Genomic DNA, 24,632 nt, shown 5'->3' on the forward strand with positions numbered 1-24,632 from the left:
TTAGATTCAATAGGCTGGTGACGGTGAACATCTGCCGAGACGATATAGCACCGGTCCGGAAATACCTACATTGGCTCCCAATACGTTCCCAAGCACAATTCAAAGTGTTGGTGCTGACCTTTAAAGCCCTAAACAGTCTCAGCCCACTATACGTCTCCACCTCCATCGTCCAGCCCGGACACTGAGGTCCAGCGCCAAGAGCTAGGGCAACCCAGTCCGATGGGCAGGGTACAAATCATAAAATAATTATTAAGTATTATTTGAAGGAAAACTGGAGAGAGAAAAGTACCAAAGTCTTTGGGGAGTCTTTGGATGGAGATAAGTAGATGACATTTGCTTTTAGCTTATTAAAGGTAAAGGGACCTCTGACCTTTAGGTCCAGTTGCAGACGACTCTGGGGTTGTGGCGCTCATCTCGCTTTACTGTCTGAGGGAGCCAGCGTTTGTCCGCAGACAGCCTCCGGGTCATGTGGCCAACATGACTAAGCCGCTTCTGGCGAAACCAGAGCAGCTCATGGAAATGCCATTTACCTTCCCGCTGGAGCAGTACCTATTTATCTACTTGCACTGCATGCTTTCAAACTGCTAGGTTGGCAGGAGCAGGGACCGTGGGATTCGAACTGCCGACCTTCTGATTGGCAAGCCCTAGGCTCTGTGGTTTAACCCACAGCGCCACCAGTGTGGGCTTATTATATCGGCTCAAACTGTAGGTTTCCTGTCATACCTGAAAACCATATACATGCAGAATGAACGGCTGCATTTGGAGGCAAAATGGAGGGTTCTTGTGTTGTTCAAAGGAAAAAAGATATGCTGTTTGCTTCAATAAGATGCTGGCTGTTCTTTCTTATTAATTGTGTTGTGTCTAATATCTAACCCAGGGGTCAGCAAACTTTTTAAGCAGGGGGCTGGTCCACTGTCCCTCAGACCTTGTGGGGGGCCGGACTATATTTTGATGGAAAAAAATATGAACGAATTCCTATGCCCCACAAATAACTCAGAGGTGCATTTTGAATAAAAGCACACATTCTACTTATGTAAAAAAAATGCCAGGCAGGCCCCACAAATAACCCAGAGATGCATTCTAAATAAAAGGACACAATCTACTCCTGTAAAAACACTCTGATTCCTGGACTGTCCGTGGGCCAGATTTAAAAGGCAATGGGGCTGGATCCAGCCCCCGGGCCTTAAGTTGCCTACCCATGATCTAGCCTATTGGATTTTGGGCAGGTTTGCTGGGCCTGAGAGGGAGAACAACGAAAACTCACAATCCTCTTTGGTGTAACCAACATAGTCTTTAGAGAAGGCATCCCCAAACTGCGGCCCTCCAGATGTTTTGGCCTACAACTCCCATGATCCCTAGCTAACAGGACCAGTGGTCGGGGAAGATGGGAATTGTAGTCCAAAACATCTGGAGGGCCGAAGTTTGGGGATGCCTGCTTTAGAGGCAGTCACTGAAGCAAGCATCCTGTCTTTACTTTTCAGGAAAAGAGATGAGCAGCACTCCATCAGAATGGGCCCAAGCAGTGCAAGGTTCCAGCTGCCTCCGTTGCTGAGACAGCTGTGCTGAGTATGAAGGTAAAGGTGGCGGGTGGCACTGTGGGCTAAACCTGTGGGCTAAACCACTGAGCCTCTTGGGCTTGCCAATGAGAAGGTTGGCGGTTTGAATCCCCACAACAGGGTGAGCTCCCATTGCTCTCTGTCCCAGCTCCTGCCAACCTAGCAGTTCAAAAGCACACGAGTGCAAGTAGATAAATAGGTACCGCTGCAGCAGGAAGGTAAACTGTGCGCTCTGGTTTCCGTCATGTTGCACCAGAAGCAGTTTAGTCCTGCTGGCCACATGACCCAGAAAGCTGTCTGTGGACAAACGCCAGCTCCCTCGGCCTGAAAGCGAGATGAGCGCTGCACTCCATAGTCGCCTTTGACTGGACTTAATCGTCCTGGGGTCCTTTACCTTTACTTTTTTTTTACCTGTTGAGCATGAGGAGTGGAATCTATTGGGAGTGGCTTTCGTTCCCTGAGCCCATTCTTCATTCAAAAGTGTCCCACGCCAAGGTTTTAGTAGCCCATTGTGACAAAAAACCAAACCTTTTTATTGCCCAGCTGCACATGGAGGAAATACTTACGTTTTCTCCGTGACCCCAAGAAATTTATAGACTGTTCCAGGGTTCAGAACACCTTTCATCTCAATTAACGGGAGCTCTTCAAAGAAATAGGATGGCAACTTGGATTTGACGCAAGTGACGGCATCGCAGGTCACTACCCCGGGATAATACATCATCATCCGGGCCGCAAGGTTCACTTTCCGGCCGATGACTGTGTCATGGGGAAAAAACGACGACAAAACATACTTTGTCTTTCTTCTAGCTGGTCTCTTAACAGAGAGAAACAGGAGCGGTGTTACGTCTGGGCCACCTCAAGCACCACCTTGCGCCGGACAACACTTCCGCCAGGCCAAAAGATGGAACTTCCTGTGGCACAGCAGCAGCGGGCAAATAAATGACCCCCAGGCCCATCTCATGGAAACTTGCTTGATTCCCTCCGTTCACAGCACCAGGTCTCAACAAGACCTGATGGGGGACTCTCTCTGGGGGGGAGTGTCTGTAGTGCCAAACAATCTGTGTAGAAGTGGCAGCAGGGCGATTTAGAGGTGTGGTCTGGCTGATAGGGCACCGAGTATCTTTACTTGTGGCTGCCTACTCAGGGTGTCTCAGGGCTCGCCCATACTTCTGTCATAGCTGCCAAGTCTCCCGTTTTCCCCAGGAAATCCCCGTTTTTCCAGCTTTTCCTAGCTGAAAAAATGGATTCCCCCCCCCCCCCGGTTTATTCTGGCGTGACAGCACATTTTGGAACTGGGCGGAGCATGCTCAGAAGCAACTTTTGATGCTGCTCTGCCCAGTTCCAAAATGGCTGCAGTGTGACTTCTGGTGCAGCGACCATTTTAGAACTGGGCAAAGCAGCATCAAAAGTCACTTCTGAGCATGCTCCGCCCAGTTCCAAAATGGCGGCAGCGCTACTTCCGGTCTGCTATTTCCGGCCCGGTCCCTTATTTCTCTGACAGCAACTTGGCAGGTATGATTCTTCTGTGTGTCCCTTGCTTAGAAAGCACAGGGGCCAAGTGATTTCCAGCTTTTCCAGTAGTAGTTTTGCCTTTGCGACGCAGCTTCCCCACAGAAAACCCACCACTCTTTAGCACTAAATCAGAGCAAATGGCAATTTGTGGAAAACCCAGTTGCTGTTTGCCTAAATTCAGTGCTAAACCACGAGATTTACCCAGGAGGAAGCAGCAGGGTGAACAGAAGTGTGGATGAGCACTGTATCTTGTTGTTTCTTCAATGTTGCTGTGCATTCTAACACCTTATTTGGTTTATTATTATTATTATTGAACTGTTTTGTTGCTACGATATGTTTCTTTTAATGTAAGCTACTTTGGAGGCTTAAACATTTGCATAAATGGATAAGGACAACATGGGAAAAGCCAATGCTATAAGCCAAAAGGATTTCAGCAGTTTTTTAATTATTATTATTATTAATTTATATATATTATTTTGACAAAGTAATAATCATACATAAATAAGAATAAAATATGCACCCCACCCCCAAGACAATTCCATTGTAACTATCCAACCTCCCAAAATTGCAGCACCTCTTACCATGGTTTGACCCCTTTCCATTTTAACAGTACAAATACCCTTCAAAATCATTTCTCCTGCATAATCACTGTTTTACCTTAATGGAACAAGTTAATTTATCATTAATAACTATATCCCACACCTCTTTAGACCATTCTTCCATTTTATATTCTGCTAGCCCCTTCCACTTCCTAGCTATCATAATTCATGTAGCTGTCAATTAATCTGTGAGCAAGTCCTTCATAGCATGCGAACTTTCCACCCCATCGTAAGCAGCAAGATTTCTGCCCAGTTGTGTGGTACGGGAGAATCCTTAGAAGCAGCAACCTGGAGAAGGCAACCCACCAAGAGATGGAACAATAGTTGGGTTGAGCAGCAAGGCAAAGGCTCCAGGCAGCGGGAAAAGGAGCAGGAGTTTGCAGGTGAAGGAAGCCAGTGCTGGGAGTTTGCCAAAGCACAGGACATGAAGGGGCAAACAAGGAGGCACTGCTGGAAAGCACTGAGGTGGGAGTGAATCTTTCACTTACTGCCCACATTCATAAAACTGGCCTTGAACACAGGGAAGGTACAAGAGACTACAGTCACAATACCTGTGTATTCATGTCTCAAACGATGGCCAACTACCCCACAGAAAACAGGCCCACTGGTGACTCCAATGGAGACAAGCCTGAAAGCACAAGAGAGAGCAAAAGGTGAGGTAAAGGAGCCCTGGGCGGTTAAGTCCAGTCAAAGGCGACTATGGGGTTGCGGCGCTCATCTCGCTTTCAGGCCGAGGGAGCCGGCATTTGTCCACAGACAGCTTTCCGGATCATGTGGCCAGCAGGACTAAACCGCTTCTGGCACAACAGGACACCATGAAGGAAACCAGAGCAGCGCACGGAAACGCCGTTTATCTATTTATCTACTTGCACTGGTGTGCTTTCCAACTGCTAGGTTGGCAGGAGCTGGGACAGAGCAACGGGAGCTCACTCCGTTGCAGGGATTCGAACCTCCGACCTTCTGATTGGCAAGCCCAAGAGGCTCAGTGGTTTAGACCACAGCGCCACCCGCGTCCACCTGTGTGATGTGCTCCCCAGCCCAGTTCTGTAGCATTGTGCGAAGCTTTTGTCTCTGGCGAGTGCTTAGCATTCCTGCAGTATGCATGATTGCACCTACAGAGAACTTGCAGCTTATGTGCAAGGGTTCAATTTCTGGGGGGTCCACACAGAAATGCAAAACTGCGTAAAGCCAGGAACCCCAAGAACCTCCCCCAATGAAACCATCTCTACCTGTCCAGAGCAGGTCTTGTCCTCTGCCTTCTTGCTATCTGGGCGAATGAATACAATTACATAGATGAAACATTCGTAACAGTGTGATGTTGACTCCCACCTTTAGCTTTTTCAAATTCTAAAGACAGGATTAGAGTTGACCCTGCGGGCTATGGTATCAGAGAGCCAACACCTTTCCTGGACCTCTGAGACCCACTTTTTCTTAAATCATAACAGAAACTCGGTTTGGAACTGGCTCAGCAATTACAAGCATCATTGGGGTGGGGTGGGGTGGGGGAATTGGCAAAAATCAGTTTCAAGAGTCAACTGGCAATTTTGGCTGTATGCCTTATTACCGTATACTGGCTTCCTATTATATCCAACTAAGCTTACACCAAGGATCCAGGTGGCGCTGTGGGTCTAGGGCTTGCTGATCAGAAGGCCGGCATAGTCGTCTTGCTGACAGAGTCTAGGGCTTGCTGATCAGAAGGCCGGCAGTTCGAATCCCTGCAACGGGGTGAGCTCCCATTGCTCGGTCCCGGCTCCTGCCCACCTAGCAGTTCAAAAGCACATCAAAGTGCAAGTAGATAAATAGGGACTGCTCCAGTGGGAAGGTAAACGGCATTTCCGTGTGCAGCTCTGGTTCACCAGAAGCAGCTTTGTCATGCTGGCCACATGACCCAGAAGCTGTCTGCGGACAAACACCGGCTCCCTTGGCCTATAGAGCGAGGTGAGCGCCGCAACCCCAGAGTCGGACATGACTGGACCTGATGGTCAGGGGCTCCTTTACCTTTACCTTTAAGCTTACACCAGGATCCAGCGATGTTGTCATGCTCCTCATTGGAATGCCTTTTGGAAAACAGACAGTCCCCTTCCCTTTGGAGCGGAAAGAGACCGGCCACCCACACCCAACCGCCAAAACTCCTCAGGGCTGCTCAGCTGGTTTGCGTCCCTTCCCCTAGCACAGTTCTCCCCCCCCCCCCCAGCACTGAGTGACATGACTGGGCTGAGGGCTGGGGCCTCTCCTCCTCACCCACATCTACACTTCCACCTCTTTCCACTAGAAGCAAATAGTACTGTGATAGAGGAGTGGGAGACAAGGGGCACCCACTGCCCGCTGCCATCTAGGGCATGGTAGAAGGTGGACATGCCAGACACTTCCACAAAACTGGATGGGCCTTAATTTCCCAGTACCTTTCTCTGTTGCATTGAACCCACACCCCAGCCACCATGTTTCTTACAATGCTCAACGAGGGCTGAGGCACAAGCATTGCCAGGAAGCAGTAAAAGGGTGGGACTTTCGACAGTCCCGTTGGGTGGTGATTCTGTTGTGAGCAGCAGCTATAACCTTGCCAAAGACATATCCATCTGGTACGCAGGCTGAAACCCTACCTGCCTGCGGACTGTCTCGCCAGAGTGGTGCATGCTCTAGTTATCTCTCGCTTGGACTACTGCAATGCGCTCTATGTGGGGCTACCTTTGAAGGTGACCCGGAAACTACAATTAATCCAGAATGCGGCAGCTAGACTGGTGACTGGGAGCGGCCGCCGGGACCACATAACACCAGTCTTGAAAGACCTGCATTGGCTCCCAGTACGTTTCCGAGCACAATTAAAAGTGTTGGTGTTGACCTTTAAAGCCCTAAACGGCCTCGGTCCAGTATACCTGAAGGAGCGTCTCTACCTCCATCGCTCTGCCCGGACACTGAGGTCCGGTGCCAAGGGCCTTCTGGCTGTTCCCTCGCTGCGAGAAGCCAAGTTACAGGGAACCAGGCAGAGGGCCTTCTCGGTAGTGGCACCCGCCCTGTGGAACGCCCTCCCACCAGATGTCAAAAAGAAAAACAACTACCAGACTTTTAGAGGACATCTGAAGGCAGCCCTGTTTAGGGAAGCTTTTAATCTTTAAGAAATTAGTGTATTTTAATATTTCTGTTGGAAGCCGCCCAGAGTGGCTGGGGAAACCCAGCCAGATGGGCGGGGTATAAATAATAAATTATTATTATTATTATTATCATCATCATCATCCCCGGCCCACTCAGTCACTTACCTTACTTTCATGAGTGCCGTGGAACAGAAAGCATGGATTTTATTGGCACTGTCCAGGGCATTTGCACCTTCGTCAGACTGTTTATCCCCAGGGAGGCCAAAGATGCAAAGCAACGTGCAACCCTTATGGGGGTAGAGGCAAGAATATCGGAGAAGTTGTTATAAGAGCAACTTATTGCCATTTGCAAAATGAAGATATTTACTGTATGCATGTAGGGTTTCTGTGTGCAGATTTTCAGGCTATGGTCTCCCAAACCAGCCATATAAAATTCTAAAATAATTGTCCCATGAAAATAATACATGGAACAAAGCTAAGGAGTAGGAAACCCTAAAAGTCAAGGAAACCAGACAATAAAATAGAAGAACACTATGTTTTCAGCACTGGCGTTTAGTTCCACCCCCCATCACTGAGATCAAGTGCCAAGGGCCTTCGGGTGATTCTTTCCCTCATAGCAAGGTTACAGGGAACCAGGCAGAGGGCCTTCTCGGTAGTGGCGCCCTCCCTATGCCACACCCTCCCATCAAGGAAATAAGCATCTATCCTATTTTTAAAAGACATCTGAAGGCTGTTTAGGGAAGTTTTTAATATTTAGTGCTGTATTGTTTTTAACACTCGATTGTGAGCTGCCCAGAGTGGCTGGGGAAACTCAGCCAGATGGGTGGGGTATAAATAATAAATTGTTGTTGTTGTTGTTGTTGTTGTTGTTGTTGTTGTTGTTCTGACAGAGAGGGTTTGCAGTGAGGATGTCTTAACGCCGACTGGCCATCGTCCAGGTCTGAGGGAGATGTTGCCACGATTTAAATCCTGGCTCATTCGTGGAGCTCACTGGGTAATGTTGGCCAATCGCTGCCTCTCAGCCTACCTTGTAGAGTTTTGGGGAGGATAAACTGAGAGGGAGGAAGAAAGGTGGTTCTTATTTTCTTGGAAGAAAAGTGGGTTAGTAAATGTGTTAATTAATACTGCACTGTATTAATTCCTTTTGGGAATTATAGGGACAGAACTACCCAAACTGTACTGTATAAAAATATATTCATGTCTGCGACTACAGCGGCAAGAATGTTACCGTACTTGCCCAAAAATGAAAAGAAGTCGTCCCAGCAAAGGAAGAACGGATAAAAAAACTTAGGGAATATGCAGAAATGGCGAAACTTACTGGAAAAAATAAGAAATCAAGATAGCAAACTTTTTATAAAAGAATGATAATGGTTTATTGAATGTTTGCAAACAAACTGTAAATAGATAAGAACATTGGAGGGATTATTTGTAATAACCTGCAGTTTTATAAAATTAACTTAATTTGCTCATTTATTCATCTACTTTAAAAATATACTCTTATGATATATATTTAAAGTAGATCAATAAATGAGCAAATTAAGTTAATTTACATAAACAGAAGATATTAAAAATAAATTTAAGGAACCGCAGAAAGTGGGGGAAGGAAGTCGAGTTTTGAAATGTTAAAAGGATTGTAAAATTATTGAAATGTATACAATTGAAAATCATAAATAAAATATACAAATATAACAACAACAGCAGCAGCAGCAACAACAACAACAACAATGCACTGTTAACCGTTGCAGAATCTGGAGCAGGGAGTGAATCTGAGGCACATTTGGTTAGGATTGCCATTGACACCTCTGCCACCCCCAGAAGCAGAGTTGGGGCATCCTGTTTCACTGCTTGGACGATACAGGAAGTACCACTTCCCCCGCCGCTGCCACCCTATCTGTTGCCACCAGCGCCACTTCTCCTCCTGCTCTGCCGCCTTTGCCGCTGGCAGAGAAATGCTGCCAATATTGCCGCATGCCCAAATTACACACGATCTTGTGCGCTTGCAAGATCTCTCATAATTCCAGGTGTAACTTTAGCTACTGTGTCCGTGTTGGGGGCAGGAGGTGCACCCACCGGGTTGCCACCTTTCATCACCTGCTACTCACACCACATGACTGCAACAAAATTTCTGAAAGACCTACACTGGCTCTCAGTACGTTTCCAAGCACAATTCAAAGTGCTGGTGCTGACCTTTGAAGCCTTAAACAGCCTCGGTCCAGTATACCTGAAGGAGCGTCTCCACCCCCATCATTCAGCCCGGACACTGAGGTCCAGTTCCGAGGGCCTCCTGGCAGTTCCCTCACTGCGTAAAATGAGGTTACAGGGAACCAGGCAGAGGACCTTCTCGGTAGTCGCGTCCACCCTGTGGAACGCCCTCCCATCAGATGTCGAGGAAATAAACAACTACCTGACTTTTAGAAGACATCTGAAGGCAGCCCTGTTTAGAGAAGTTGTTAATGTTTGATGTTTTATTGTGTTTTTAATATTCTATCGGGAGCCGCCCAGAGTGGCTGGGGAAACCCATCCAGATGGGCGGGGTATAAATATATTGTTATTATTATTATTATTATTATTATTATTATTATTATTATTATTATTTGAGGGCACAGCTCAAAAGTGCCCACAGCTACCCCGGTGACATGAGCACATCATATAAAGGATGTCTGTAGGACCCTTCATCCTACAGTGACCCGTGCCAACCCCAACTCTTGCCATGCTTTGCTGATAAGGACCATGCCTGCAGGAGACTCACTTTGTCAAACATGAAGACCTTGTTAATCTTGCCACTGAGCGGGTATATGATCGCCGCAATCTTCGTGTTGGCATCCTGGATGGCCTTACAGAGATGGTGAGTGTTGGCGCTTTCGTCAAACTGCAAATTCACAAAGACGATCGTCACGGGTCGAAGCTCTGATAAGTATTCCAGGGGCTGGTTGTCATCAATCTGAAAAACAGGACGGACTGCGATGACTTTTCCATGAAGTTGTAAGTGATGCGGGGGAGGCAGAAGCAGATCTAAGGGAGCAAGACCATTTGGGTTGGGTCGCTCTGGGTGTGGAGCCACAGGGGATGCCACAACCATGATTTAGAACGGAGCATGGGAGGTGCTGGATTTTGGTGTCACAACTGAAATTTGAGACCCCGAGTTAAAAGAGTTCGTTGATAACTGGAAATCTCTAAAGAGTTACAGAACTTTAAAAGTAAGTGTTGCAATCTGAATTCGGTAGCAGCTTTTGAATAAGCTCTGTAAATAAAGGTTAAATGGGTTAAAATAGATACATAGATGCATATTCGTATTTTATTATGATTTTGCTGATAAACTTAGGTAATAGGTTTATTAGAGTGAAAAGATGTTGAGAAGGACGGGAAATCAGATTTATGAAGATACAGTGGTACCTCGACATCCAAACGATTCAACTTCCGAAGGTTTCGACTTCCAAAGTTGACAACCCCGGAAGTATTTTCGCGTGCGCATTCTGCACCTGTGCGAAGCGGCGCACGCGGTCAGCGCACACGCAGAAGCACAAAATCGCGCTTCGTGCATGTGCAAAAGCGGCGCTTCGACAACCAAAGACTTCGACTTACGGAGACAGCCGCGGAACGGATCGTCTTCGTAAGTCAAGGTACCACTGTATATACTTCTTTGATGGAATTTTTATTTTGATGAGTTTGATGCTTTCCTTTTGGGAATTATAAGGGCAGAACTACCTAAAATGTATAGAAACTTATTCATGTATGCTACTACAGCGGCAGAAATGTTACTTGCCCAAAAATGGAAAGAAGAAGAAGTCCCAACAAAGGAAGAATGGATGCAAAAACTTATGAAATATGCAGTAATGGTGAAACTTACTGGAAGAATAAGAAATCAATAATGAGAACATTGGCAGGATTATTGTAATAACCCGCCGTGTTGTGAGAATATATTTAAAAATGAATAAATGAGCAAATTAAGTTAATTTGGATATGCAAAAGAAGATATTAAAAACAAATTTAAGGAACCGCAGAAAGAGGGGAAAGGAAGTCACGTTATGAAATGTCAAAATGATTGTAAAATCAGTGAAATGTGTAAAATTAGTGAAATGTATAAACTTGAAAAGTATAAATAAATTAATAAAATATCAGAAGACAAAAAGGAAGGAAGTGGCTCTGTGCCGGATGACAAATGAGCAGGGGGGGGCCCTCCCTCAACTGCCTGTTAGTTAGAAAGACAAAAAGGCAGAGTTTAGGCTAGGAGTTAGAAGCTGGGCAGCTGAGTGACAGAGCCATGCTTGATTTCTTTTGGAATCCGAGGCTGTGGCTATGAGAGAAGCAAGACCCTCTTGCGGTGCTGATGCTGTGAACCCCTCCATCGTAGGCTCAGGTTGCATATATGTGTAAATAAACCATGTATCCTGAAGACACCAAAGTCTCCTCTGTGCCCCAGTCTGAGGAAACCCAACCCTGGGAAGCACAAAAAAACCCCTGGAATCTTACATGGCTCAGAGATCAGGGTGGTGTTGAACAATATGTAAAATTGCCCCAGTGATCCTTCACTAACCAGGCTGGTGATAACACAAACAACACAGAATTGATAAGCTGATGATAGACATTATCTCAATTCAGACCATTGGGATAGAACTGGACTTATTGATGAGGTCATAGCTGCCAAGTACCCCGTATTCTCAGGGAAAACCCCGATTTTACTTACCTTTTCCCAGTGGTCCCCCATATCACTTCGTCTCCCGTTTTTCTCTGTTATTTTCTCCTGCCGGCGGCCATTTTTTTTCTTCCTGATTTGCCCTCCTATGGGCACCAAAAATGGCCGCCGCTGGCTTCGAAAGTCGCTTGTACGCATGTCCGGCAGTGCATAGACGAGACTTCCGGTGTCGGCGGCAGCCATTTTTGGTGCCCATAGATGGGCGGAGCGACACCGGAAGTTGCGTTGACGCACTTCCTGACATGCTTACAAGCGACTTTCGAAGCCGGTGGCGGCCATTTTTGGTGCCCATAGAAGGGCAAAGCGACACCGGAAGTTACATCGACGCAACTTCCGGTGTCACATGGCTGCCAGTACCGGATTCTGCAGTCCGGGACTTGGAAGGTAAGGATGAGGTGCAATTTAGCGGTTTTGTGTTGGAGACTCCCTTTGAAGTTCCTTTGTTCAGTGACTCGGGAGGCTTCATACATGAATGAAACACGCACATTACCTTAATTTTTAAAAACAAACGAACACAGAGAATGACTAGCACTACACGCCACGTAACAGTACGGTAATCAGAAGGCAATGGTCAAGCACTGCAGTACCTTCTTTAGGATATTCCTCATCACGTATTTTCTCAAACACTTCTCAAGTTTGTCATTTGGAGGCAAGACAGAGGCGTTTCTCAAAATCTCTAGGGAGGGAAGGTGAGAGCATTTTCATTGAGGAAAGAAAGACGTGATTAGGAAAGTTTAGAACAGGACGGAAGCTTCTCCTGATATGCGCAGCACCCATGCACCCACTTGTGTATTTGTGCAGGGCTGCGCAAAATGTATGGGGGCCAGTTAAAGGTAAAGGGACCCCTGACCATTAGGTCCAGTCGTGACCGACTCTGGGGTTGCGCGCTCATCTCGCATTATTGGCCGAGGGAGCCGGCGTACAGTTTCCAGGTCATGTGGGCAGCAAGACTAAGCTGCTTCTGGCAAACCAGAGCAGCACATGGAAACGCTGTTTACCTTCCCGCTGTAGCGGTTCCTATTTATCTACTTGCATCTTGACGTGCTTTCGAACTGCTAGGTTGGCAGGAGCTGGGACTGAGTAACGGGAGCTCACCCCGTCACAGGGATTTGAACCGCTGACCTTCTGATCAGCAAGCCCTAGGCTCAGTGGTTTAACCCACAGCACCACCTGGGTCCCTCTGCAATATCTTGGACTAAATGAGTTGTTCTGTGAACACATGGAAGAAGTGAGTGAGTTAAGAGTTTCTTGGTCTGTCTGAGCAGCGGCGGAGCAAGCTGATCGGGCACCTGGGGTGGTACACGTTCCCTGCGCCCAAGGGTGGGGCCAGCCACCCATGGGGCGGGGCAAGCCAGGGCAGGACGCTCCACGGTGCCTCCGAGGAATCTGCCTGCCTCCTCCCACTCAGCCACGCTACAGCTGGGGGGAGGCAGCGGGCGGACCGTTTGGGGCAGCGCGGAGCCTGCGGGCACCCAAGCCACCGTGTCACTCCCAGGATGTGGGAGTGCCGCCCAGCATTTTGTCACCCCCTCAGTGGTGACACCCAGGGCAGACTGCCCCCACCGCACCCCCTTCCTCCACCCCTGGGTCTGAGTGTGTTTGAGGAGATTTAGTTTTTTAGGAGAATGCCTTAGGGCTTCCTTATGGTGGGAGGCCCTTTCTTTTCCTTGACAAGGGCAAAAAATATTGCATGAGCTCCGTCTGTGCGTGTGAAAGAAAGAGGCTCTCTGTGTTGCCATCTTTCAAGCACTGGTACTTTGTACCCCTATCTCAAAACCGGGCATGTGTTTCCTAGGAAATCTTCTACATTTGCAATTTATTGCATGAGGCATTTGATGGGTGGTATGACTTGAACCTGTGGCTTGGCTCCTTGCTTGATAGTTCTGCTCTTTATGAAGGCCATTTGCTGCCTTTGTTATTTGTAGTGCAGGTAAATAATAATAATAATAATAATAATAATAATAATAATAATAATAATAATAATGTAATAATATTCCTTCCAGAAGCACCTTAAAGACCAGAAGGTATCTGAAGAAGTGTGCATGCACACGAAAACTCATACCAAAATAAAAACTTAGTTGGTCTTTAAGGTGCTGCTGGAAGGAATTTTTTTATTTTGTTTCGACTACGTCAGACCAACACGGCTACCTACCTGTAAATAATAATAATAATATTTGTAGGGTGGAGGGCCCTACAGACATCCTTTATATGTTGTGCTCTTGTCATCGGGGTAGCTGTGGGCACTTTTGAGCTGTGCCCTCAGATAATGATGATGATGATGATAATAATAATAATAATAATAATAATAATAATAATAATAATAATAATATATTTATACCCCGCCCATCTGGCTGGGTTTCCCCAGCCACTCTGGGCGGCTTCCAACAAAAAATTAAAATACATTAAAATGTCACACATTAAAAACGTCCCTGAACAGGGCTGCCTTCAGATGTCTTCTAAATGTTAGGTAGTTAGATAGCCTGGTCTGAGTTTTACCGTGTGTGAATACCGGTAGTACTGTTTGGTACTGCAGAGGATTTATGAACACATAGACAAGGAAGGCCTTTCCCAGATTCTGTGTAACAGGCAGAACAAAATGGGACAATAGTTCTGTCTTGCCTTACGGCTCGTCTACACTTCTGCTTCTGTTCCCATGCCTAGGAAGCACAGTTTCAAGCAGTTTTCAGATTGGCCCACACTTTCTAGGCATGAGTCCAAGCAGTTTCCCCCCTAAAGCCCCGCTCTTTAGCTTTAAATCAATCTGCAGAAAACCCAATTTGCTATTTGCTTCGATTGAGCCCTAAAAGAACAGTTTTCCCCGGGGGAAAGAGGTGTGGATAATCCTGAAGGGTGGATAAACCCTTAGAAACAGCGGGAATAATGCAATCCGAAACATCCTAATGGTTTTGTGTGCGTGTGATGTATGCAGATTTTAAAAGTACTTGACAATGATATGACATGTGCTTTGTGTGCATATAGTTTCAGGTTCGCTCCGTAGCACTTATTTAAAGTATTTTAGGGCTCTTCCCTATTATTGGTGCCTTTGCCTTCTGGTTCACATTGGGAGGCAGAATTCACCCGTAGAAAAGGAGAAGGGGAACCTCTACCATATGACTTGCCCCAGCCCAGTACCTCTTCAAGGGACATCTATGGACCTCTTTCTAGACATCTTAGAATAGCCAAAGAACTCACCAAAATTGTCACAGATGCGATTTTGGTACAGGTGCTGTGTGCATCTATCAAAGAACTCCTCAGCGTCAAAATCCAGGGTATTTCTAATGTATCGAAACTGGCAAAGAGAATTACAGCTGTTTAGCCATCTTCGCCCCTGTTTCTGCCAGATATGACCTTTGTCAGTCAACTTCCCAATGTTAATCTCTCCCCCCACCACGACACCCCAAGCACATTTCCTTGGATGCAAATTGCCATCACATTTCCCCCTTATCTGTCTCCTCATGTCCCAGCCCTGTTCAGCACCAGTATGATTTTTAAACCCAGCTATACACGTAATAGGAACGCGGGTGGCGCTGTGGTCGAAATCACTGAGCCTAGGGCTTGCCGATCACAAGGTCGGTGGTTCGAATCCCCGCGACAGGGTGAGCTCCCGTTGCTTGGTCCCAGCTCCTGCCAACCTAGCAGTTTGAAAGCACGTCAAATGGCAAGTACAGTGGTACCTCTACTTACGAATAACTCTACTTACGAATGTTTCTACTTACGGATGGAGCTCCGTCCGCCATCTTGGATGCAGTTTAGATAGGATTTTTTCTACTTACGAATTTTTAGATAGGGTTGCTTCTACTTACGAATTTTTTCTCCCAATGCATTCCTATGGGATTCGACTTACAATTTTTTTCGACTTACAAATGTGTGTTCGGAACGCATTAAATTCGTAAGTAGAGGTACCACTGTAGATAAATAGGTACCACTCCGGCGGGAAGGTAAATGACATTTCCATGCACTGCTCTGGTTTCACCAGAAGCGGCTTAGTCACGCTGGCAAAATGACCCGGGAAAAACTGTCTGCGGAGAAACGTCAGCTCCCTCGGCCAGTAAAGCGAGATGAGCGCCACAACGCCAGAGTCATTCGCCGCTGGACTTAACTGTCAGGGGTCCTTTACCTTTTTTTAAAAAACATGTAATAGGCAGTATTTTTCTTACAGTTGCAAATCATAAATGCTTTTGGTGGTTTTTTCCCCTTGAATAAATCACTGCAAACTTTGTGTGTCACTGTAATGCATTGCTTTGACGTCATTTCTGCACCACGTAAAGTAATTCCAGCCCCCCAATTTCCCCCACAGACCTGTCCCATATTTTGCCCAACCTGTCCTCTATCTTGCCTGACCAGAGGTGGCAACCCTAGCTAAGGGATGAATACTTCCCTTCTGAGTTAGTGGGGAAAGCCACAACCAGAAGACTCGCGAGGCTGAGCCCTGGGGAGCAGAAATAAGCTCTGCCAGGAGGGGGTTGGGATTGGGAGAAGGACAACACAATCCCTGTTCCTGTATGAAGCGCCCTCTATGGTTCTTCTTGATCCCAGGGCTAGGAGGAAGAACAGGTGAGGAATTGCAGAGCTTCAACATCACACCTGCACCAGGACCATCAACTCTCTGGGTAGCCTTGCAAGGCTGACCACGGTGATGCTATAAATCCTGACCTCTTTTCATCCCTCCCTGGAGAATGACCACTCCACACATCAATGGGGGGCGACTTTTGCGTGGTCGTGCGCAGCCCCCTGATCCCGGAGGCGACTCCCTGGTAGTTTGGGGCTGGCACCGCCTTCCCAGGTAGGATGCCAGGGGTCTCCGCCTACCCAAGCCCAGCATCCAATCCTGCCTGGGAAGGTGTTACCAGGGGATGGCCAGGTAAAGGGAGGGACTGTCCAGCTCACACAATAGAATTTGAATCTTACCTCCAAGCACCAGTTGGTTCCAGAGCTTCTCCCACCCTCCACACCCTCATTCAAGTTCTTTTGCAGGCTAACCTTTTGCGGCAACAAGATCAGGGTATTGGGGGAAGCCTTGACCATGCCAATAGGCGTCTTCACTTCCCCCTTCCAGCGGCAGTGAACAGGGGGCGGGCTCTCTCTGCTTGAACATATGTTCTCCAGAGCCAGCCCCAACCCCCATACATGTGGATAACCCCGAAGCCTCCCAGAACCCCGGCTGGGGACTGGGAAGGATAACGCCCAATGCCTGAGCCAAGGTCTCCCTACATCTGAATCTTAATAAAGTTGTGGCCAATTTGAATCCCATAGCATGTTGTCCTGCGTCTTTATTCTGCTCAGGGGGTCACCTGGGGGTTTGGGGGACTCCGCCTGTCCACGCAATACATTCTCCTCCCCCAGTTGCACACAGAAATAAAACATTACACTGTGATGGGAGGAATTGCTACTGCTAGTGAAAAATTCTCCTTCTGATTCTGTGCATGGAATCCTCCATTTTTTCAAGAGTTGCATTCAGCAGAGAAGTCATTCCCCATATATGCGGAAGAGCACAATGCCCTGAATCCAGAAGGTCCCGGGTTCACTCTCCAGCTTCATTGGTGTGGGAAAGACCCTAGACGAAGGGCTTACCCACACTAACCTTTCCTCTGCTCTTTCCAGGCATGCTCTGTGATTTAAAGCTCCGTGTCTAAGTGCCCTTTTTCTGCTCTGGATCTTCCCCCATGATAATCTGCTCTTTAAAGCACAAACGGAGCAAACAGCAATCTGTGGGAAACCCGACTTGACATTTGTTCCGATTCAGCTTTAAAGAACGGGATTGTGCAGGAAAAGCTCAGGGCAAGCAGCAGCAGCAACAACAACAACAACAACAACAACAACAACAACAACAACAACAACAAATGCTTGGTCACAGAGTATTAAAGTGTGGACCTCTGCCTGGAAAGAGTGGAGCCAAAACTAAGTGTCGATAAACCCCAAGACCACAGAGAGCAGCTGCCTTTTCTAGCAAACAGTGCTAACCTAGGAGGGTCAAGGATCTTGAACTCAGCCATGTTCTATTTCCTCCACCAGAAGTTTAAACTTTGGGTAGAGAGAAAGGATGCCACAACAGGCAGCAGCAAGCGTGTCGTCCACCACCGGCACCTACCCACCTTGACAGCTCGCTCATCTTTGATTTTTTCCACCTCAATTAATTTCCGGTCGCAGAGCTCCCAGCAGTTTGGCGACAGGATAATTTCACTTGCTTTCGCCAAGTTCTGGGCCAACCGCACTTCATCCACTGCCCGACCGATTACCAGGAAATACTGGTGCCTGTTGTCTCCGACCACAACTTTTGAGATGTGACCTGCAGATAGTCCTGGAGAAAGGTACAACATCGTAATCCATTTGAACACATCACAGAAATGGCTAGATTAACAAAGGAGAGAATGCATGAATGAATGAAAACATATAAACAAAACAAAAATCAGGCAAGATTCCTGATTAATTGTCCAAGAGCATTTATTTAGTAGTTGGGGATTGAAATAATATTTGCTGAAGCAAAAGACGTTTGTTAAGCATCCCAGGTATAACATGAAATCATACATGGCAATGGAAATGAATTCAATAGTTCTCATTTTGCATGGAAATAATTCCCACCATATCCAGGACCATAGCATACCCTCTAGTCGGTTGTTAAGCTGGGACTTAATGGTCTTAAGGGTAAGGGGTATTTAAGTCTATCAAACTATTGTCTCTTTTCTGACTTGGCCCTTCCCTTAGGCTTGCCATATTTCAAAAAGTGAAAATCCGGAAATAAAAGTTGTTGAGCAATTTTAAGGACATTCACCCGAGAATCTACATTCCTGACATGGGCTGTCATATGTCCGGATTCTCCTAGACATTTCAGCGATTACCGCCCAGACACTGTTTCCAACGGCCAATTCCCAGGTATGTCTGGGAAATTCCAGAAGTATGGGAGCCCACCGTTTCCTCCTTTTATCTCCTTACAGTTGGGGAGAACAAGGAGCTACTTTGTGAAAGGAACAGTTAACTAAGGGCTCATCGACACCTTGCAGGGGTCCATGAGGTTTTCTACGTGCCCCGTGCAGTTTTGACTTTGCCCTGCCTCTTTCCCTGGGGAAAGCCACTCCGTAGCACTGAATTGGAGCCCATGCCAATGTGTGGGAAACCTGACGGATGTTTGCTCTGATTCCGCAGGAAAGAGCTGGTTTTCCTGGGGGCAAGCAGCAGGACAAGCAGGACTGTGGATGAGCCCTGGCAGACCATGGGAGGAATAGAAGAGATTGTGTAATGCATGGCTGTTAAGTGAGAGGGATTGCCTGCTGGCTAGAACAAGGGGTTAATTCCATCAACGGTGTCTCTGAAAAATTTTACGCATCCCTTGGGAAGACAGGGTTAGGGTTAGGGTTAGGGTTAGGGAAGAAGCAAAGATCCCCAGTGTCAAAGCAATGATTCTTCAACATCAACTTCGTTGGACTGGTCATGTTGTGCGGATGCCTGGTTATCGTCTTCCAAAGCAGCTACTCTATTCCAAACTTTAAAATGGAAAGCGTAATGCTGGTGGTCAACAGAAGGGTTTAAAGACTCTCTCAAAGCAAATCTTTAAAAAATGTAGTATAAACGCCGACAACTGGGAAACACTGGACTGCGAGTGCTCCAATTGGAGAACAGCCTTTACCAAAGGTGCGATGGACTGTGAAAGCGCTCGAACTCGGGATGAAAGGGCGAAATGTGCTAAGAGGAAGGCATGCTTGGCAAACCCTCACCATGATCAACTCCCACCCAGAAACCTATGTCCCCACTGTGGAAGGACGTGTGGATCCAGAATTGGCCTCCACGGTCACTTATGGACTCACTGTTAAGACCATGTTCATGGAAGACAATCTTACTTGGCTACGAGTGATCGCTAAAGAAGAAGAACCAGGGGGGGAATTATAGCAAGGACCCTGAGTGTGTTCCTGCCTTGCTGTGCCAGCCTGTCCTCTGGTCTCTCTCAGGCACAGGCACACATTTTGACTTTCCACGCATCACCGGCTCTGAGCTCCAGGTAGGGGAGGATGCAGTACCTATCTTAACGCGCAGCTCCAGTCCCACCTCCGTATCGCGAACCCCGTACTCTTGCTGGATGCTGAAGCTACATTTCAGAGCCAGAGTGATGATATCATTTATATGGCATCGCTCCACCTTCCAGAGTGCCAGCAATGCATCCCCTACAGAAGCCAGAGATAGTAATAGTAATAATAATAATAATAATAATAATAATAATAATAATAATAATATATTTATTTATATCCTACCCATCTGGCTGGGTTTCCTCAGCCACTCTGGGCAGCTCCCAACAGAACATTAATAATAATAATAATAATAATAATAATAATAATAATAATAATAAACAATAAACAATAAAACACCAAACATTAAAAACTTTCCTCAACAGGGCTGCCTTCAGATGTCTTATAAAATTCAGATTATTTCCTTGACATCGGATGGGAGCTGTCACAGTGGCCTGGGTGGGCTACTTCAGAGTAACGACTCCACACAGCTCTGCATTTTATCCTTTTATTGGTGCTGTGTATTTACAGTGCTGAAAGCAGTGTTATTTACAGATAGTGGTACATCCTGTCAGTCTTCCACAGTACCTCCGAATGGCGATTCGCGCGTTTTCCCCCAGCAAAGTAATCTAGGCATGCTGAATCTCCGCCCCCTGCGCTTTTTACGCAATTCCGGAGTAGCTGGGATCGGCCTCCTTCCCACCGTCTCCCTGCTTCCCTGTTCCTTTCCCTGCTGGTGCCTGTGCTCCGCTAAGGTACTCGAGCTCCTGTTTCCACTTCCTGAATCGCCACTCGAAGTCTCCCCCTCCCCACTGGGGGAGGAGCTGGTATTCAGGATGGGAGGGGGCTCCCGGTATCTCTTATCCCTCACAGGAGGGCATTCCACAGGGCGGGCGCCACTACCGAGAAGGCCCTCTGCCTGGTTCCCTGTAACCTCACTTCTCGCAGTGAGGGAACTGCCAGAAGGCCCTCGGAGCTGGACCTCAGTGTCCAGGCAGAACGATGAGGGTGGAGATGTTCCTTCAGAAAGACTTGGATTTGTTACTGAAATTCCCAGGTGTCAGGAAAGGTTATTTATGTATGCCACTACTGCGGCCCGTGTTTCGTTAGCCCCCAAATGGAAAACGAGCGAATATATTAAGTTGTGTACAGTTAAAAACGCTGGCAGCATTAAGAGGAATTCAAAAGTGTAAATAAGTTTGATGGAAGCAGTAATGGAATACTGAATGGTATAGTTTTTTGAAAATATGCAGGGATTTATGATATGTCAAATGAACCATGGAAAGGGAAGAAAGGAAATCATTGATATCTTAAGGGTGTTTTAAATCGTAAAACAGAAAATTTATTAAAAATTATATACAAAAAAAGAAGAAAGACTTGGATTTGTGGAACATACAATTGAAAGCACACACACATACACACACAGGTGCGACGCCCACCCACAGAAGGGTCCTACCTGCAAATTTCAAGACATCTCCTCCGAACACCAACACCTCTGCAAGGGAAAGAGAAAGGGAGAAGGGTTACAGAAGAATCTTCCACTGCTTCCACAGTTCTTCTAACTCTCTGTGTGCTCTAAATACCTTAGGAAGACAGGCAAGGGTATAAAGTTTTAAACTGGGGTCATTTACTTCAACACCTCAGCCCCTACCAGGAGGAAAAAGGAAAGAAAGCTACAGTTAGAACTCAGAAAGGGCACTGCCACTTTCTGCTGCTTTTCCTCTCTGTGGACATTAATTAAAGGCTGTTACTTTAGTCCACCGGTATCAATCGCCCTTATAGCAACTGTGAGTGCTGGTGCGCCACAATTCCCGGTTTAAAATCCAGGCTTGAGCCCTCAGGAGAGTTCAAGATGATCTGAGATTTGAACCTTGATCCAATCAAGAGAGTGCTCTGAACTTGGGCTTAGCCACGGGGCAGTGCCAAAAGGGGGTGCCCTCCACTTGCTCCCCCATTTCTGGACTCCTGGAGTCCAGCTCTTGGTCCATCTGGCCCTCGACTGCCTATCGTGACTGACAGCGTCAACAAAGCCCCATCCATTTCGGCCGGAGTCTCTTCTAGCCCTGCCATCATAAATCCTTTGAACAAAGGTGGCAGCGACTGAAGCCCATTCCAACCTCTGATCTTTCATTTTCTACCTAGGACTTAGGTCAGCTCAAAATTGGTCCTGGTCATATTTTAGCCCTTGCATGGTTCGCCCGGCACTTCCCGGCACTGTCTGAGTGTCGGGATGATAGAATATCTCTGGAACCAATGCAAGGGCTATGAGGGGAGGTTGTAGCCTCCGCCTGCCCCTCCTTGTCAAAGGTATCCTGTTCAAGGGATTCAGGGGTGTGGATCCTGTCTGATGCCCAGACATGGGCTTGGGCCATAGCTGCCAAGTCTCCCGTATTCCCCGGGAAATCCCAGTTTTTCCAGCTGTTCCTAGCTGAAAAAATGGTTTTTTTTGTTTTCCCCCGGTTTATTCTGGCGTGGCGGCCATTTTGGAACTGGGCGGAGCATGCTCAGAAGCAATTTTGATGCTGCTCTGCCCAGTTCCAAAATGGCTGCAGTGCGACTTCTGGCGCGGTGGCCATTTTGGAACTGGGCAAAGCAGCATCAAAAGTCACTTCTGAGCATGCTCCGCCCAGTTCCAAAATGGCGGCAGCACTACTTCCAGTCTGCTACTTTCTGCCCAGTCCCTTATTTCTCCGACAGCAACTTGGCAGGTATGGCTTGGGCCATGCCACAACCCCAACGGGGACCCCTCGGGGTGCCCCTATTTGATGTAAGTCATAGGGCTCTATTGGTGGTTTACCCTTAGTTGGACGCCCTGCAGATGGGCAGGAGTCCAGATATAGCCTGGCTTCACCAAACCACTTGCATCTGTAACCAATAAGGTTGTGGCCTATTTCAACCCATAAACCAAAATAATGGTGTACGTGTGCTCATTATCTACTAAGGAACTGCGGGGTTATGGGGTCTTGGCACTCAAGTTGCCCTACTTACCTTCCACAATGTCTCCCACATAGTTATTAAGGGCCAGTGTTAGCTCATCGGCACTGCGGTCGAGGTTGGTGGTCATGCTGAACTTTTCAGTCAGCGCCGTGAATCCTGTAAGATATGTAAGCACTTGCTATTAACCAGACACATCTTGAGTTACAGCCAAGAGTATGGAAGTGGGAAAGGCAGGCGGAAGGTTTCACATCACTTTGGGAGAGGGTTTCTTTCCTTCCTTCTCTTCCCCCCCCCCAATATTTTATTATGCTGGTTTCTGTTTTGGATCCAAACCTATGAGAGAAGCGAGAGACCCTCTCGGGGTGCAAGGCTTTGAACTCCTCCCCATCAGGCTCTGTGTAAATCACCCATATGTCATAAAGACACCACAGTCTCTGCTGTGCCGCCTTTCCAAACTCTGCGTAAGCACTGGAACCCCTGGATTCTCGCCCTGCTGAGGAGATTGGGGTGGCATGAAATGATATGAATGCCTGAGAAGCTGGATTTATTTTCAGTACGGAGGGGGTTGCGCATCCTTTACCCATCGGGACAACAATTTGAAGTCTCTCAACTCTTTCTTTCTTTCTTTCTTTCTTTCTTTCTTTGAGGTGCCTCCAAAATCTGCTCCCCTGACTCCTGACCCCGATCTCCCTTGGCCTACCTGAAATGTCCACAAAGAGCAGCACGCCATCGAAGCTCTCGATGAAAGGCACTTCCTGGGAGAAATCGCCATACACTATGAGGTCGGGGACATGAGCAGCTACTTTGCCGAGGTTTGAGATCTCAATCTGCTTCTTGTCGTCACTGGTCATTCTTGCTGAGCATTTATGGAGACTCTGTCTCAGAGCTGGCGAAGAGAGGCATTAGGACTTCTTCCCTGGCGCCTTGGGACCGGGAGGGGTGGCTCCTTCCCACACCTGCGTCGTCAGCAGCATCTCTTGGGTCAGCCGCATGTCACAATGAAGTGACAGCGGGCTCTTCTCCAATAGCAGTTACTTAAAGGTGTTTCCTTCCTAACAACGGTTGCTAGGCTAAACGTACTCATTTTGCCAAGGAACCTACTGGGCCAAGGGCCACTGCATGCCCCCACCCAGCTCAGGGGTCGGCAAATCTTTTTAGCCGCTGGCCAGTCCACTGTCCCTCAGACCCTGTGGCGGGACGGAGAAGCAGCACTCGGGGGGGGGGAGCTGGAAGAAGAGACGAGGGGGGCAAGTAGTCCTCCTCTCCAACCCCCAACCCCCAGCCGCAACCGCTCCACTATAATAATAATATTATTAATTTATTATTTATACCCCGCCCATCTGGCTGGGTTTCCCCAGCCACTCTGGGCGGCTTCCAACTGAATATTAAAACAGTACAGCATTAAACATTAAAAACTTCCCTAAACAGGGCCGCCTTCAGTTGTCTTCTAAAAGTAAAATAGTTACTTATTGCCTTGACATCTGCTGGGAGGGCGTTCCACAGGACGGGTGCCACTACCAAGAAGGCCCTCTGTCTGGTTCCCTGTAACCTCACTTCTCGCAATGAGGGAACCGCCAGAAGGCCCTCGGTGCTGGCCACTTAGCTTCCCAGGGGCTGCCACCACCGCCACCGCTGCTTCTCATGGGTAGGCAAAGCGAGCTCATCCACACTGCTCTCTGGCCCACAGGAGCACCAGGGTGGTGATGGCGGTGGCGGAGGGAAAATGAATGGTGCAAAAGGGATGGGTCTGGAGAGGGGCTGCCCAAAATGGCACTCAGCCAGCTCAGCCCAGCCCCCTCCCTCCCTCTAGGCAGGGCAGGAAGAAACCATTTTACATCCTTAAAGTAGCAATGACTTCCGTTCTTCTCTTTCCATGGTTCATTTTACATATCATAAATCCCTGCATATTTCACGGAGACTATACCCATTCAGTATTCCATCATTACATCCATCAGAACTATTGAATTTATCTTAATGCTGCCAGCGTTTTCAGCTGTACACAATGATTTCCCATATATAGAATAAACGTTTTCCAATCTTCTCTAAACGTATGTTCTTCTTGATCTCTTATTCTGTATGTTAACTCTGCAAGCTGCGCATATTCTGTCAACTTAAGTTGCCATTCTTCTTTAGTTGGGACCTTGCTCATTTTCCATTTGGGGGCTAACAAAACACGGGCCGCAGTAGTGACATACATATATAACCTTTCTTGACACCTGGGAATTTCAGTCTGAATTATCCCCAACAGAAAG

General features: G+C 47.3%; 1 protein-coding gene across 1 annotated transcript in view; it reads right to left on the reverse strand.

Annotated features, from left to right (window-relative positions):
* The window catches only part of ADCY10 (adenylate cyclase 10), a 64,863-nt gene extending 41,580 nt beyond the window's left edge, over nucleotides 1-23,283 (reverse strand). The window contains exons 1-11 of the mRNA XM_035123567.3: nucleotides 23,081-23,283; nucleotides 22,432-22,536; nucleotides 20,900-20,938; nucleotides 19,459-19,602; nucleotides 17,542-17,747; nucleotides 14,642-14,738; nucleotides 12,037-12,125; nucleotides 9,506-9,697; nucleotides 6,922-7,043; nucleotides 4,219-4,295; nucleotides 2,123-2,312 (exon numbers count right to left, since the gene is read on the reverse strand). Coding sequence (XP_034979458.2) covers nucleotides 2,123-2,312; nucleotides 4,219-4,295; nucleotides 6,922-7,043; nucleotides 9,506-9,697; nucleotides 12,037-12,125; nucleotides 14,642-14,738; nucleotides 17,542-17,747; nucleotides 19,459-19,602; nucleotides 20,900-20,938; nucleotides 22,432-22,536; nucleotides 23,081-23,231 — 1,412 coding nt within the window. The 5' untranslated portion in view covers nucleotides 23,232-23,283. The remainder of the gene's footprint in view (nucleotides 1-2,122; nucleotides 2,313-4,218; nucleotides 4,296-6,921; nucleotides 7,044-9,505; nucleotides 9,698-12,036; nucleotides 12,126-14,641; nucleotides 14,739-17,541; nucleotides 17,748-19,458; nucleotides 19,603-20,899; nucleotides 20,939-22,431; nucleotides 22,537-23,080) is intronic.
* Between the last annotated feature and the right edge of the window lie 1,349 nt (nucleotides 23,284-24,632).

The sequence above is a fragment of the Zootoca vivipara genome, chromosome 7 (assembly GCF_965207765.1).
Source record: "Zootoca vivipara chromosome 7, rZooViv2.hap1.1, whole genome shotgun sequence".
Lineage (NCBI taxonomy): Eukaryota > Metazoa > Chordata > Lepidosauria > Squamata > Lacertidae > Zootoca > Zootoca vivipara.